The sequence below is a fragment of the Schistocerca cancellata genome, chromosome 1, assembly GCF_023864275.1.
Source record: "Schistocerca cancellata isolate TAMUIC-IGC-003103 chromosome 1, iqSchCanc2.1, whole genome shotgun sequence".
Lineage (NCBI taxonomy): Eukaryota > Metazoa > Arthropoda > Insecta > Orthoptera > Acrididae > Schistocerca > Schistocerca cancellata.
The window spans coordinates 1267990870-1268007081 of NC_064626.1; the positions used below are offsets into that span (position 1 = coordinate 1267990870).

The following is a 16212-nucleotide window of genomic DNA, read 5'->3' on the forward strand; positions in this document are numbered from 1 at the left end:
CCTCATGCCTTTTCTGTCCGCCTTTCATCACAATAAACGCAGAACAGAGTGCCAAAGAAATAACTGGATGCAATGGAGACTGCTTGAACAACGAGACAACGTGTGGACACGATAGCGTGTTTGCGTATAGTACTTGCAATCCACTATTTTTTTCAAAAACGTTTTTGTTCCCATGCTTCTGTGATAGCGCAAGAGAAAAGAGGCATGTGTGGACAAACTCTCGAGGAATCCTTTATCCTGAGTGGGTGGGTGTCAAACGGCTAATGATGACGATTAACTAGAAATATGAATTTGCGAGATCAGCTTCATTGTGACTGAACATTTTGCTTTTTGTGTCAGTGAAAAACTAGTACAGCTGCATTTGCACTCTGTTGGGAAACTCGTTCTCTTGGATAAGATGGGCGTCAGATACAATGACCATCGTCTTACCGTAACTGATAATCAACATAGTGAACTCAAGTTATGTGCTAGATTCAGTACCTCGTTTGTAAACAACAACGGTGAGGTGCACTGGAAGCTTACAGGTAAAACCACAATATACCACGATTTCATCGTGGTGCGGAGCATGCCATTAACAATGCACCCACGCAAGCATATAATTCATACACGACGGATATGTTTCTTCACGTGTTAATGATTCTGAGAGTCGAAGGGAGGGCATGAGAGGGAAGCAGTGGTAGAGAACGCAGTGAGCAAAGATTGTTGTCTATCCTCGATGTCACTACATCTTTACACTGAGCAAGCTGTAAAGATAGCCAAAGAAAAAATTATAGAAGGAATTACAGTTCAGGGACCAGAAATAGAAACTTTTAGGCTTTACGATGACACTGAATTTCTGTCAGAGATAGCAAATGACTTGGAACTGCAAATTGGATGGAATAGGCAGTGTCTTGAAAGGAGAATATGAGATGAGAAAAAAAATCGAAGCTGAGGGAATCAGATTGGAAAATGAAATACTAAAAGCAGTAGATGAATTTTGCTATGCGGACATTAAACCAACTAATGATAGCCGAGGTAAACAGGATATAAAATGCAGACCGGCAATGGCAAGAAACGCGTTTCTGAAGAACAGAAATTCGTTGCTATCGAAATAAATTCAAGTGACAGGGAGTCTTCTCTGAAGGCATTCGTCTGAAGTGTAGCCTTGCACGGAACTAAAGGGTGGACGATAAGAAGTTCAGACAAGAAAACAATAGAGGCTTTTGCAATGCGGTCCTACAGATGGTTCAAATGGCTCTGAGCACTATGGGACTTAATATCTGTGGTCATCAGTCCCCTAGAACTTAGAACTACTTAAACCTAACTAACCTAAGGACATCACACACACATCCATGCCCGAGGCAGGATTCGAACCTGCGACCGTAGCGGTTGCGCGGTTCCAGACTGAAGCGCCTACAACCGCTCGGCCACACCGGCCGACTTGGCGTTCCGTAACAAAACTGTAAGCTGACGTTCCACAAACGGTGGGCTATCCTCCACATTCTTGAGTTTAGATTACAAGAACGAAACTTGTATATAGGTGGTCAGTGAGTCATTTTGGGACTAAGTAACACAAAAACACGAATATTGAAAAAAATTGATATTTTTCACCAAAATATTAGGACATGTGTTATATGTGCTACATCAGGAATCAAACATTGTTTTTATCCCATTAGTGAAATGTTTTCCACAATAGCTTTTAGGAGCTCCATTTATAAACTGATAAATGAAATATATACTTATGCAAGTACTATAAACGCTACATTTTTATTAAATTTACAAATACAGTAGTATTCGTTGAGTTACCTTTGTAGTAACGTGCTTGATGTTAGTATATTTTACTATATCATCAAAAGTATTTAAAATGTTCCCTAACAATAAAAGTGCCGGCAAATGTGTCGGTTCTAGGCGCTTCAGTCTGGAACCACGTGACCGCTGCAGTCGCAGGTTCGAATCCTGCCTCGGGCATGGATGTGTGTGTGATGTCCTTAGGTTAGTTAGGTTTAAGTAGTTCTAAGTTCTAGGGGACTGATGACCTCAGAAGTTAAGTCCCATAGTGCTCAGAGCCATTTGAACCTTTTTTTTTTTTTAAGGACGCAAAACGCAGACAATGAATATCCCTTTGCTGATAAAGATACTAGGGCGTACTGAAAAGTAACGCCTCGGAATATTTACGTGAAAACTCTCAAAGCTATTTAAGTAAATCAAACGTTACTAACGTTCTAAGCCGACGGCCTTGCCGCAGTGGGAACACCGGTTCTCATCATATCACTTAAGCGCTGTCGGGCGGGGCTAGGTCTTGGATGGGTGACCTTCCGGTCTGCCGACCGTTGTTAGCACGCGGGGTGCACTCAGTCCTTGTGAGGCAAACGGAGGAGCCACTTGACTGAGAAGTAGAGCTCCGGTCACGTAAACTGACATACGGCCGGGAGAGCGTTGTGCTGATCACGTGCCCCTCCATCTCTGCATCCAGTGACGCCTGTGGGCTGAGGATGACGCGGCGGTCGGTGGGACCGTTGGCCTGTTCGTACGGAGTTTATTAATGTTCTACATCTTCATTCTTCATGTCCCTGCCACTATAGGACTGCGAATTCTGGCGTACAACGAGGCAGTTACAACGTAACTTTGTCGGTGCGTGAGAAACAGTGTACTGTACTCGAGTTTCGAATTCGATGATCTCTTCCACACACGGACCACCTTCTCCCTCAGTATGACAATGCCAAACCACACACGAGCGCCGCCAAATCTGCAACAATCCGACGTCTTGGGTTCACTGCCATCGATTATCCTCCATACAGCCCCGACTTTGCCCCCTACCAGTTTCATCTGTTTCCAAAAGTTAATGAACACCTCCCAGCACTTCACTTTGATAGTCACGAAGCGGCGCAAGTGAAGGTGAGGTTGTGTGTCCGTCAACAAAGACAAACATTCTACAGTGACGGTATCAAAAAACTGACCTCTTGTTGGGAAAAATGTGTTCGTCGCCAGGGTGACTATGTTGATAAATAAATACAGGGTTATTACAAATTATTGAAGCGATTTCACAGCTCTACAATAACTTTATTATTTGAGATATTTTCACAATGCTTTGCACACACATACAAAAACTCAAAAAGTTTTTTTAGGCATTCACAAATATTCGATATGTGCCCCTTTAGTGATTCGGCAGACATCAAGTGATGCGAGCTCGCAGTACTGGCACGTTTCTTGGTAGAGGAGGTTTAAACACTGAATCTTACACATAATCCCACAGAAAGAAATCGCATGGGGTTAAGTCGGGAGAGCGTGGAGGCCATGACATGAATTGCTGATCATGATCTCCACCACGACCGATCCATCGGTTTTCCAATCTCCTGTTTAAGAAATGCCGAACATCATGATGGAAGTGCGGTGGAGCACCATCCTGTTGAAAGATGAAGTCGGCGCTGTCGGTCTCCAGTTGTGCCATGAGCCAATTTTCCAGCATGTCCAGATACACGTGTCCTGTAACGTTTTTTTCGCAGAACAAAAAGGGGCCGTAAACTTTAAACCGTGAGATTGCACAAAACACGTTAACTTTTGGTGAATTGCGAATTTGCTGCACGAATGCGTGAGGATTCTCTACCGCCCGGATTCGCACATTGTGTCTGTTCACTTCAGCATTAAGAAAAAATGTTGCTTCATCACTGAAAACAAGTTTCGCACTGAACGCATCCTCTTCCATGAGCTGTTGCAACCGCGCCGAAAATTCAAAGCGTTTGACTTTGTCATCGGGTGTCAGGGCTTTTAGCAATTGTAAACGGTAAGGCTTCTGCTTTAGCCTTTTCCGTAAGATTTTCCAAACCGTCGGCTGTGGTACGTTTAGCTCCCTGCTTGCTTTATTCGTCGACTTCCGCGGGCTACGCGTGAAACTTGCCCGCACGAGTTCAACCGTTTCTTCGCTTACTACAGGCCGATCCGTTGATTTCCCCTTACAGAGGCATCCAGAAGCTTTAAACTGCGTATACCATCGCCGATGGAGTTAGCAGTTGGTGGATCTTTGTTGAACTTGGTCCTGAAATGTCGTTGCACTGTTATGACTGACTGATGTAAGTGCATTTCAGGCACGACATACGCTTTCTCGGCTCCTGTCGCCATTTTGTCTCACTGCGCTCTCGAGCGCTCTGGCGGCAGAAACCTGAAGTGCGGCTTCAGCCGAACAAAACTTTATGAGTTTTTCTACGTATCTGTAGTGTGTCGTGACCATATGTCAATGAATGGAGCTACAGTGAATTTATGAAATCGCTTCAATCATTTGTAATAGCCCTGTATATAGAGACAAAGAAGAAAGATGTATAATGTTATCAACGTCTGCTTTATTTAAAAAGCTTTAAGAGTTTCACACAAAAACTTTGGAGGAATTACGTTTCACGAAGCCCTCGTAAATGTGTTTTTAGGCAGCAATTTCTGCCATATTGTGAATAATACAAGGGAACGCGGTACCAACTTCACAAATGTTTCCCATCTTCGGTCACACAGAATTAGACCTCAGAGACGACGAAAAAACTTTTTTTCTGTGTCGTTTAGTGATTAAAAGGTACCATAATAAACGAGTTGCCACGTGCGAACGTGACGACATAGTTTCAAAAAAGACGCATTACATCATATTTTTCCGGAATAAAACGTTAGAATGTAAGTGAACAATAGGTGAGTGATAGTGTTATACTGTGAGTAAATGCTAGGGTAGTCTGTCGCACAAATTACCGTTCGAAGTTAAGCTGCTGTGATGTGCAGGGCATTGTATAAATTTGTACCATGTGGCAATGCCCCACTTGTACACGTAGCAGATGTACGCTATTATTGCCTCTCGAGAGTAAACACTACGGTGCGGAGACTCTGACCAGATCTTGTCCGGTAAAACGTGGTTTTGGGGACTGAGGGATGGGAGTTGAGGTAGCGAATCACTTGTTTACTTTTCTTCGGATCCATTGCGTTCACTCGGTCGGTCGCCGCTCAGATATGGAACGGGACGACACGCGTGAAATATTGCAGACAGTCGGCGCGTCGTAAGTCAAAGCTACTTGCGCGTCCTTTCGACTTCCGTGTGAACTGGGCCTTTCTCAACGCGGCGCATGTTCCCACTGAGCTGCCGATTTCTCGGAAAGGGCATTCCGCCCTCCTAGGGGCGCGGCGTGAAGCTTAACTCGAGCTGACGCTGTGAAACTTGCAGGAGTCCTTCCGGGAAGTGTTGGGCCCAAACCGTCAAAGACAGCCGCTACAGGCGCGCTCCGTCGCCCCTGCCAGAGGGCAGACGTGCACACACCGCCGCTGGGAGACCAGTCTCACTGATAACGCCGCCCTTTCGTGAACGCGTCTGCTGCCTCAGCATCGGAGGCTATTCCTGTATCCATTCGCTCGGCCTACTCTGCGAAATCCATCTCAAGCTACGTTTTTCCTAGCTGCGGGAACTTCCCGCAACGTGCTGCGTGAAAAGCTTAGGGAGAGCGCGTGTTCTCTCGCACAATGCAAACATACCAGGCCGTACCCTTGTGGTGCGGCCCTACCTGCGGGACTCGCTTGCGTGCTTCGTGAGGAGTCTGTCGCGTCGCAGCGATTTTCTCCGTTGGAGGAATGCGGGAACTCGGAACTGAGCAGCAGCGGTTACTGGGCGACAGCTGCAGTATTTGGCGCGCACAGGCAACAAGATCTAATTACTGAAACATTCATCAGAAATGGTTCGCCGCTTTTCTGCTTCAGGGGATGGGCAGCTTATCGAGTCGATATTCGAACAGCATGTTTTGTGAAATATGGCTTACACCAAGATGAAAAAAGATATGCAAAAGCTGTTAATTTTGCCAGAAATCGCAAGAAAAATAGATGAAACATGTCAGGAGAAATCTCTTTATGTCCAATGTAATACATTTGTAAATATATATCTACTGGGCAATTAATTACAGTTATAATGAGTTGGATGTTGTTGCTGTCGTCAGTCCTGTGAACGCCGCTTAAAATTCGGCCCATTGAAGTAATCTGTGAATCCGTTTCTCACAGCGAATCCCTCAGTTTTCGCGTAACTGCCGACACGTAGTAAGTTATTGTTGGGGACTTCATTAACTTCGATATGTTTGCGTTGTGAGGCAGTGGGAACTGGCATTTCTCCGCTTCATCGAGCAACTGTTTTGTTCTTCTTCGCCGGTCGCGGTGGTCGTGCGGTTCTGGGCGCTCCAGTCCGGAGCCGCGGTGCTGCTACGGTCGCAGGTTCGAATCCTGCCTCGGGCGTGGATGTGTGTGATGTCCTTAGGTTAGTTAGGTTTAATTAGTTCTAAGTTCTAGGGGACTGATGACCACAGCAGTTGAGTCCCATAGTGCTCAGAGCCATTTGAACCATTTTTGTTCTTCTTCACGAAGTAAGAACATTTGTGTGACTGCTTTGCGCTTCCGGAGTACGCTTCTCAATAATATACAGTATTCCTCCTCTTAACTAACTTCCACGTGCTTTCGGAGTGCCAAAATTAACACGTTTTTAGATCTATCACAACGCTACAAGTTTTGCCTTCGCTGCCTCCGCTCAAACTGTCGCGCCGCACTGCATCGCGCCTGTAATGACAAATGGCCAATGACCCACACAGTACTGCTCTCGTCTAGGGGAAACTAGCACCCACCGATTTCCAACAAACTGTAAAAGTAAATTCAAAACTTTCCGAACCTTTTTCTCGCTTTGATCCCTCACAAAAAATGTAAAGCGAAAAAGTTTGTCGCTTGCTGCATTTCGGTTGCTAGTTGTCTAAAAATTACGCGTTATACGTGACATTTTAATTTATTACTTCACTGTTACTGACTCCTTTGGCCATAAACCTTGTACACGTTGTCGACCTGTTATACTGAAGCCAACTATGAAATCGTGTTGTTGTACGAGACATAGGTTAGGACATATGGCGTGTTAACTACTGAGTAGCGCGAAAAATCAACTTTTCTTCAAAGCCTAAATATTTCTCTATTTCAGTAGCTCAGCGCCTCTTGCCTAGGAAAACATTTCACGCAGCGTCCCGCGGCCCGCATCGGACATCGAAAGACGCAAACGTGTTCCGCAGAACGCTGCGATAAATTTCCTCTCCTAGGAAAATGTACACTACTGGCCATTAAAATTGCTACACCAAGAAGAAATGCAGATGATAAACGGGTATTCATTGGACAAATATATTATACTAGAACTGACATGTGATTACATTTTCACGCAATTTGGGGGCATAAATCCTGAGAAATTAGGACCCAGAACAACCACCTCTGGACGTAATAACGGCCTTGATACGCCTGGGCATTGAGTCAAACAGAGCTTGGATGGCGTGTACAGGTACAGCTGCCCATGCAGCTTCAACACTATACCACAGTTGATCAAGAGTAGTGACTGGCGTATTGTGACGAGCCAGTTGCTCGGCCACCATTGACCAGACGTTTTCAATTGGTGAGAGATCTGGAGAATGTGCTGGCCAGGGCAGGAGTCGAACATTTTCTGTAACCAGAAAGGCCCGTACAGGACCTGCAACATGCGGTCGTGCACTATCCTGCTGAAATGTAGGGTTTCGCAGGGATCGAATGAAGGGTAGAACCACGGGTCGTAAATGTAACGTCCACTGTTCAAAGTGCCGTCAATGTGAACAAGAGGTGACCGGGACGTGTAACCAATGGCACCCCATACCATCACGTCGGGTGATACGCCAGTATGGGGATGACGAATACACGCTTCCAATGTGAGTTCACCGCGGTGTCGCCAAACACGGATGCGACCATCATGATGCTGTAAACAGAACCTGGATTCATCCGAAAAAATGACGTTTTGCGATTTGTGCACCCAGGTTCGTCGTTGAGTACACCATCGCAGGCGCTCCTGTCTGTGATGCAGCGTCAAGGGTAACCGCGTTCCGTATTACCTTCCTGAACCCACCGATTCCATATTCTGCTAACAGTCATTGGATCTCGACCAACGCGAGCAGCAATGTCGCGATACGATAAACCGAAATCGCGATAGGCTACAATCCGACCTTTATCAAAGTCGGAAACGTGTTGGTACGCATTTCTCCTCCTTACAGGAGGCATGACAACAACGTTTCACCAGGCAACGCCGGTCACTGTTGTTTGTGTATGAGAAATCGGTTGGAAAGTTTCCTCATGTCAGCACGTTTTAGGTGTCGCCACCGGAGCCAACCTTGTGTGAATGCTCTGAAAAGCTAATCATTTGCATATCACAGCATCTTCTTCCTGTCGGTTAAATTTCGCGTCTGTAGCACGTCATCTTCGTGCTGTAGCAATTTTAATGGCCAGCAGTGTAGCTTTACTGATCCGTGACACTCTGCGAGACACACTCTAAACAGTCAGGCGCGGGTCAAGTGAAGAACTTGCAAACTTGACTTTTGGAGAATGAAGTTGCATGGAAACTAAGAGTGTTGAAAAGATCAAGGAATTCTGTAAATTGCAAGCTACTTTTCACAAAGGATATATCTTTCAGTTGCTTACGATGAGGGCCTGTCTATGCACATGAGCTTAAAACCTGACTGCTGACTTCCCATCCAGGTAATGGCACACATGCTGACCGTACCTAATGTAGACCTGACACAGTTATTTAAGCCCACAAGTGAAACCGACAAATCATTGGAAGTTGAGTAAAGGCCCCCTAAACGATCAAACAATTTTGTCAAAAAAAGTATGTAAATAGCCCTCACTCATTCTTGTGATAGGAAATAATACTTTATTTTGCTATGACTTTTCGTACTATCACTCTTATCTTTCCACCATTTCCCATTTTTTTCTTTACCTCTTATCAACAAACTATGTGTTTCGTGTCGTGGCGATAAACAGAAAAAGAGCACGGGATACCCGTAAACGTTATTAGCTTATTTTCCCGTTTCTGCACCTTGAGCTGGAGCACTTTGAAATGAACTAGAAACTCAGGTGTGATGTACAAATATTAATATGCTGTTATTAGATGAAACATTCATCTCTTTTATTGATGTTGAATTCATACAATTGATTTCTAAATTGTACAATTTCATTTTCACATATGCTTCTGAATGTCCACACAATGGAAACAAGGTGATCTGAAGAAGAAATTGTATTATTTCGAAGGCAATAATGTGAGCTGAATCGTACCAATAAAACAGGTGTATGGATTAACCAGCAACAATGAATTAATGAAATACACTTGAACCCCTTTATGTTTCTATCAAAGGAGATGAATCACATCAAAATAGAAGTAATAACAGTTTATTGAAATAAATTATACATACCCTCATCTGGCTGATCTTCATTGGACGGCTAAGTTTAGCCTTCCTTCGGTTCATTCTGAAAAACACAAACACGACACGTAAATAGAAGCAGCAGTGTGAAAAGTACCAATATATGATCGTTAGGATAAGTATGACATGAAGTGTTGACCTCAAGTGTCAGGCTATCACATTTACAGGCTTACATAAATTCTGTAACATTCTTATTTCATTTATCTGGTCGTTATGAAATTCAATTTATTATACTGATTCATACTGCGCATTAATTATATTTCAATTCCATCGGGTGTAAAAACACTGCTACCTTGATTCCCCTGCTAATAATCGATACTTAAACACAAATCATAACCAATTCTTATTCTGCAATTCTAGAATACTTTTTACGTGCAATGAAACTAGCTTTTCGTTTGTATTTGTGTTAAGAACTTAACGTAGTTGTTAGGAACATTTTCCAACTAATAACTTTCACCATATATGTAATTTTGTAAAACGCATTGTTTGTGAACATATGTTGTAAATTTCGGCACTAAGAAACAAAGAACCAAGGGAAATTATTGTTGAAGTGTGGCACGAGCGAAATGGTGCTTAACATTCTGATATCAGTTTGTGAATGCCAACTTGGTTTTGATTGTAATCCTTAAATGTCCTATATGAAATAATGGATGACCTCGTCTGTAATTACTGAAACGATTTACAAACAGGGGCGAATCACCCATGAGACAGTCAGTTTTGTAACAGTTTTCTTGCGTGAAATATGTGCCAGTCGAAACAACAATTATATAATTGTAAAGTGAAACTTCGTGTCACTTTGATTACTTGAAATATCTCCTGGCGTACTAAATCATTATGAAGGGCTCAGAAAGTTGTAGCAGATTTGGTGGAGCAGATACTCACAGTTCTATTACAGCCATTGCAGCGTCGGAGATCGCCAGAAACGAAGATAAGTATTTTCTAATAACAGTTAGACACACAAAAACAGTGTACTGACTTGAGATAAATCGGGATCGCACCTCCTGAGTCCTGTTTTACTTCAAGCGGAAGGTACCATTACACTAACATAATCAAACTACGTTTCATGTTCTCAAAACGATAGTTGCATACCTGACGTTACGACTTGTGTCACTATAATACAAATGTGCTACTTAAAATTTTTGCTCATTGTTTTTACAGTAAGTATGATGTGAAAATTACCGAGCTATCAGTTTAATAAGTCACAGCTGCAAAATACTAACACGAATTATTTACAGACAAATGGAAAAACTGGTAGAAACCGACCTCGGGGAAGATCAGTTTGGATTCCGTAGAAATGTTGGAAAACGTGAGGCACTACTGACCTTACGACTTATCTTAGAAGAAAGATTAAGAAAAGGCAAACCTACGTTTCTAGCATTTGTAGACTTAGAGAAAGCTTTTGACAATGTTGACTGGAATACTCTCTTTCAAATTCTAAAGGTGGCAGGGGTAAAATACAGGGAGCGAAAGGCTATTTAAAATTTGTACAGAAAGCAGATGGCAGTTATAAGAGTTGAGGGGCATGAAAGGGAAGCAGTGGTTGGGAAAGGAGTGAGACAGGGTTGTAGCCTCTCCCCGATGTTATTCAATCTGTATATTGAGCAAGCAGTAAAGGAAACAAAAGAAAAATTTGGAGTAGGTATTAAAATCCAGGGAGAAGAAATAAAAACTTTGAGGTTCGCCGATGACATTGTAATTCTGTCAGAGACAGCAAAGGACTTGGAAGAGCAGTTGAATGGAATGGACAGTGTCTTGAAAGGAGGATATAAGATGAACATCAACAAAAGCAAAATAAGGATAATGGAATGTAGCCGAATTAAATCGGGTGATGCTGAGGGAATTAGATAAGGAAAGGAGACACTTAAAGTAGTAAAGGAGTTTTGCTATTTGGGGAGCAAAATAACCAATGATGGTCGAAGTAGAGAGGATATAAAATGTAGACTGGCAATGGCAAGGATAGCGTTTCTGACGAAGACAAATTTGTTAACATCGAGTATAGATTTAAGTGTCAGGAAGTCATTTCTGAAAGTATTTGTATGGAGTGTAGCCATGTATGGAAGTGAAACATGGACGATAAATAGTTTAGACAAGAAGAGAATAGAAGCTTTCGAAATGTGGTGCTACAGAAGAATGCTGAAGATTAGATGGGTAGATCACATAGCTAATGAGGAGGTATTGAACAGAATTGGGGAGAAGAGGAGTTTATGGCACAACTTGACAAGAAGAAGGGACCGGTTGGTAGGACATGTTCTGAGGCATCAAGGGATCACAAATGTAGCATTGGAGGGCAGCGTAGAGGGTAAAAATCGTAGAGGGAGACCAAGAGATGAATACACTAAGCAGATTCAGAAGGATGTAGGTTGTAGTAGGTACTGGGAGATGAAGGAGCTTACACAGGATAGATTAGCATGGAGAGCTGCATCAAACCAGTCTCAGGACTGAAGACCACAACAACAACAACAACAACAACAACATGATGTTTTATTCTGTAAATCTTAGATACTACTGTATGTATTAATTAGAAACGTGATACATGCTGTAACCTGTACAAATTATTTTGTGCTATGTTGTATTACGATGTTTTTTCTGGGTTAATGCTGTTAGAAGAAGTTCGGAAGAGCAGTATCCTTGGCAGAGAGTAACGATTTGTGTAGGAGCGCTGCCTCTGGCCGCGAACTCTGGATTACGAGGTCCTGGGTTCGATTCCCGGCCGGGTTGAGGATTTTCTCTGCTCGGGGACTGGGTATTTGTGCTGTCCTCGTCATTCCATCGTCATTCATGAAGAAGGCTAGATCGGACTGGTACAATTGGAAATATGTACGGGCGCTGGTGACCGCGCAGTTGAGCGCCCCACAAACCAAACGCCATCATCTTCATCTGGACGCGACTGGAACGTCAGAGCAGAGCGCGCAAGACACTTGGTTGTGAGACGTAAGAGTGAGCACACGCAAGCGGCGGTCACTGTCAGGCCTAAAAGTGAGGCGCAGTTGTCAACTAGAGTGGCCGTACGGTGGGCGACAGTCAGTGTTGGTATCCCACCACTGTCCCGGGTGTCTCCAGACACATCTCCACCGTTCACTGAGGCTCACTTCGAAGTGGGGCTCATCACTGAAGACAATTCCAGTGTATTCAATGAGATTCCAGGCCGAAGACGTGTCTAGAGACGCCGAGGACGGCCTGACTGTGCCCACCATAAGACGCAACAACCTGGAGTGATCATCAACAGTGAATTTTTTTCCAGAGCAGGACCCATTTGGTTAGCATCCGTGGTACCCTTACAGCACAGTGGTACTTCGACGATATTCTACGCCCCGTTTTGTTGCCTTTCGCGGCAAGCCATCTTGGGTTTACATTTCGGCAAGACAAAGCCCGCCCGCACACGGCCAGAATTTCTACTGGTTGTCTTCGTGCTTGCCAAACCCCACCGTGGCCATCAAGGTCGCCGAGTGCCTCCCCAAGTAAGAACGTTTGGAGCGTTATGGGCAGAGCCGTCCAACCAGCTCGGTATTTTGACCATCTAACGCGCCAGTTGAACAGGATTTGGCACGACCTCCCTCAATAGGACATGTAACAATTCTGTCAATCAATGGTAAGACGAATAACTGCTTGCATAACAGACAGAGTTAGACCAATGCGCTATTGAGTTTTTCAGTTTGTGAAACTCGTTCTCTAGAATAAATCATCCAATGCTTCTGAAATTGCAATAATTTGTTTCACAAAATTGTTAAGGCTTTCGTGGCCACTTATTGACAAACTGCCTATTGGCTTCTGTCTCGGGTTCTTCAGCCGACGTTCATCTAACGATTTTTCTGACGTTTCGCCAGCATGAGTGGCTGGCATTGTCAAAGCTTCACCCTCCATTGCTGGTGGTGAACTGGAGTCGAGCTCGCGGCCGCAGACTATATGTACCTGGCGCGCCAACGTCCGAGGGCTTCTCCGCGGTCATTTCCGGTGCGGTTCTCCTCTTGCTACCTGCGACGGTCGTTCGCTGCAGTACGGGAAGCCAGGATCCGTTTACCTTAAGGCTTTCCTCTTTCTTGTTGAAACTGTTCACGTGTTTTTGTATTTCTACAGCTTCTCTGAACAAGCGCATGTGATAGTGCTTCTCTACAGCCAGAACTTCCGTGTCGGCGAATTTTATTACGTGGTCGGTCTCATTCAGTGCGTGCTCTGCCACGGCCGATTTCTCCACCTGCCCCAACCTGCAATGTCGCTTATGCTCTTTGATCCTGGTGTTAATTGATCGTCCAGTCATTCCGACATAAACTTTTCCGCATGTGCATGGTATACGGTATATTCCCGACATTGCAAGTGGGTCTCTTTTCTCCTTCGCCGATCTAAGACACTCTTTGATCTTCCTTGTCGGTTTGAAAATCGTCTTTACGCCATGTTTGCGCAATATACGGCCGATTCTGTCTGTCACTCTAGGAATGTATGGCAGAAAGGCCGTACCCGACATTTCTTTTTCTGGTTCCTTACTTCGCCGAGTGTTTGGCTCTGTTACACTTCTAATGTAATTTGTCGAGTACCCATGGCTCCTCAGAACAGTTTCCAGGTGTTGCATTTCTCGTTTGAGGTGTTGCGGCTCACATATTCGTCCTGCTCTCGTTGCGAGCGTACTAATCATGCCTCTTTTCTGGCTCGGGTGGTGGTTTGACAGTTTGTGCACGTATCGGTCTGTGTGTGTGTTGGTTTTCGATACACGCTGTGTCCCAGGTTTTCGCCTTCCCTTGTGACCAGCACATCTAGAAATGGCAGTTTCTTGTCCTTTTCTACTTCCATGGTAAATGTTATGTTGGCATGGAGGCTGTTCAAGTGTCTTAGGAAGTCACCGAGCTGTTCTTCACCATGGCTCCACACCACGAAAGTATCATCGACGTACCTGTACCCCACCTTAGGTTTGCAAGTCGCCGAGTCCAGTGCCTGTGCTTCGAATTGTCCCATGAAGAAGTTGGCCACCACTGGACTGAGAGGACTACCCATGGTGACGCCTTCCAGCTGTTCGTAGAAATCGCCATTCCACGCGAAATAGCTCGTGGTGAGACATGCATGGAAGAGCTTTTTGATGTCTTGCGGGAACATGGAACCGATGTGCTCCAGAGCGTCACTGAGTGGCACTTCCGTAAACAGCGAAACAACATCAAAGCTGACCAGGATGTCGTTTGGTGCAAGTTTCAGCTTCTTCAGCTTCTCAATGAAATGTCCTGAGTCCTTAATGTATGTGTCGGTCTTCCTCACGTGTGGCTGGAGCAGAGAGGCCAAGTGTTTTGCCAGTATATACGTTGGTGAGCCAGGAGCGCTAACGATCGGTCTCAGTGGAACGTTGTTCTTATGGATCTTGGGTAATCCATACAGCCGAGGTGGTAGGGCTTCCGTGTTGCGCAGGTTTCTCTGTATGTCCGCCGGCAGAGAAGACGCCTTGATTAATCGATTCGTATTCCGAGTGATACGCTGCGTCGGATCTGCGCTTAGTTTTCGGTACGTCGTCGGATCTAATAGGTCTCGGATTTTTTGCTCATAATCTTCGGTCTTCATTACGACTGTCGCATTCCCCTTATCGGCAGGCAGTACCAATATCCTCTTGTCGGCGTTGAGATTCTTAATGGCTTGTACCTCTTCTTTCTTCAGGTTGCAAGTTGGTGGTTTTGCTCGGCGCAGTATCCTGGCTGCTTCCGTGCGTATTTGCTCTGCCCTTTCACAAGGAAGGGTCCGAATGGCTGCTTCGGTGTTGGCAATGATGTCTTCCATAGGTATAGTTCTCGGGACGATAGCGAAATTCCCTCCTTTTTGAAGAACAGACACTTCCTCTTCGGACAATTGTCGTTCAGTGAGGTTGACCACTGTGTGTGACATGTCGGGAATCGCCTTGTTGGTCTGCTTCCGGCATCTTTCAAACTTTTTCTTCTGCCGCTCGGTGCAGCGCTCGAGTTCGTTCTGCATGCTCCTGTGAGTGATGCTGTCGATCTTGTCCCAGTCGTCTCGATGCATTCTGCTACTTAGTTGATAGAAAATGCCCAGAAGGCCGCGAGCTCGGCTCCAGTTCACCACCGGCAATGGAGGGTGAAGCTTTGACAATGCCAGCCACTCGTGCTGGCGAAACGTCAGAAAAATCGTTAGATGAACGTCGGCCGAAGAACCCGAGACAGAAGCCAATAGGCAGTTTGTCAATAATTTGTTTGTCTGTACTTGTACACCAAATCTACCGACTTCCGTCCCATTCAGATAATTTCTTCATAGTGCGTCGTTTCTTTTTGTTAGAAAGTAAATTAGGGAAATGTGCTCAGCCCCATATTAATGCTCATATGTTGATGAAAACATCTCGACTTAAGTGCCGACTTTTAATGAAATTTACCAGTTTGATCACTGATAGAAGAACCCAAAAAAGTACCGGGCGCATGCAATTTGACGCCATTGCTCCTCGGTGAACAAAGCAATGTGTCCCAGTAGCATGACGAGCCTCTTTATGGATCAGATTGGTCGGTTGGTTCAGTTGGAGGAGGGGACCAAAGAGCGAGGTCATCTTTCCCATCGGATTAGGGAAGGATGGAGAAGGAAGTCGACTGTGCCCTTTTAAAGGAATCATCACGGCATTTGACTGAAGCGATTTAGGGAAATCACGGAAAACCTAAATCAGAATGGCCGAATGAGTCACTGCTTCAGACTGTTCATCGATGTCTCCTCTGTTGTGCAGTACATTCAGACACCATGATGCTCTCTGTTTAAACCTACACGCTAACTGTTTTCATTTCGGAGAGTCGGTTTTAAGTGCCGATTGCACTGACCAGCCAACCATTTTGAGGAAGATATATAGCAAAATTTCTTTTCTGAATGACAGCAATCTGATGCACTAGTTTTTGTTAGTTTGGATTGTCCACTGCTGTACAATTTCGTCTGTATAGCCATTTTTCACATGTCATGTTGCCAATGAAAATCCAGAAACTATTGCTTTTTAACGATATGCAGTGCCGGAAAAAATTGCAACACC

At 44.6% G+C, this 16212-nt stretch overlaps 1 protein-coding gene across 1 annotated transcript in view; it reads right to left on the reverse strand.

The window, feature by feature from the left end:
* LOC126145350 (nematocyst expressed protein 4-like) overlaps positions 1–16212 on the reverse strand; it is a 196323-nt gene that overhangs the window by 32472 nt on the left and 147639 nt on the right. The window contains exon 4 of the mRNA XM_049915554.1: positions 9219–9273. Coding sequence (XP_049771511.1) covers positions 9219–9273 — 55 coding nt within the window. The remainder of the gene's footprint in view (positions 1–9218; positions 9274–16212) is intronic.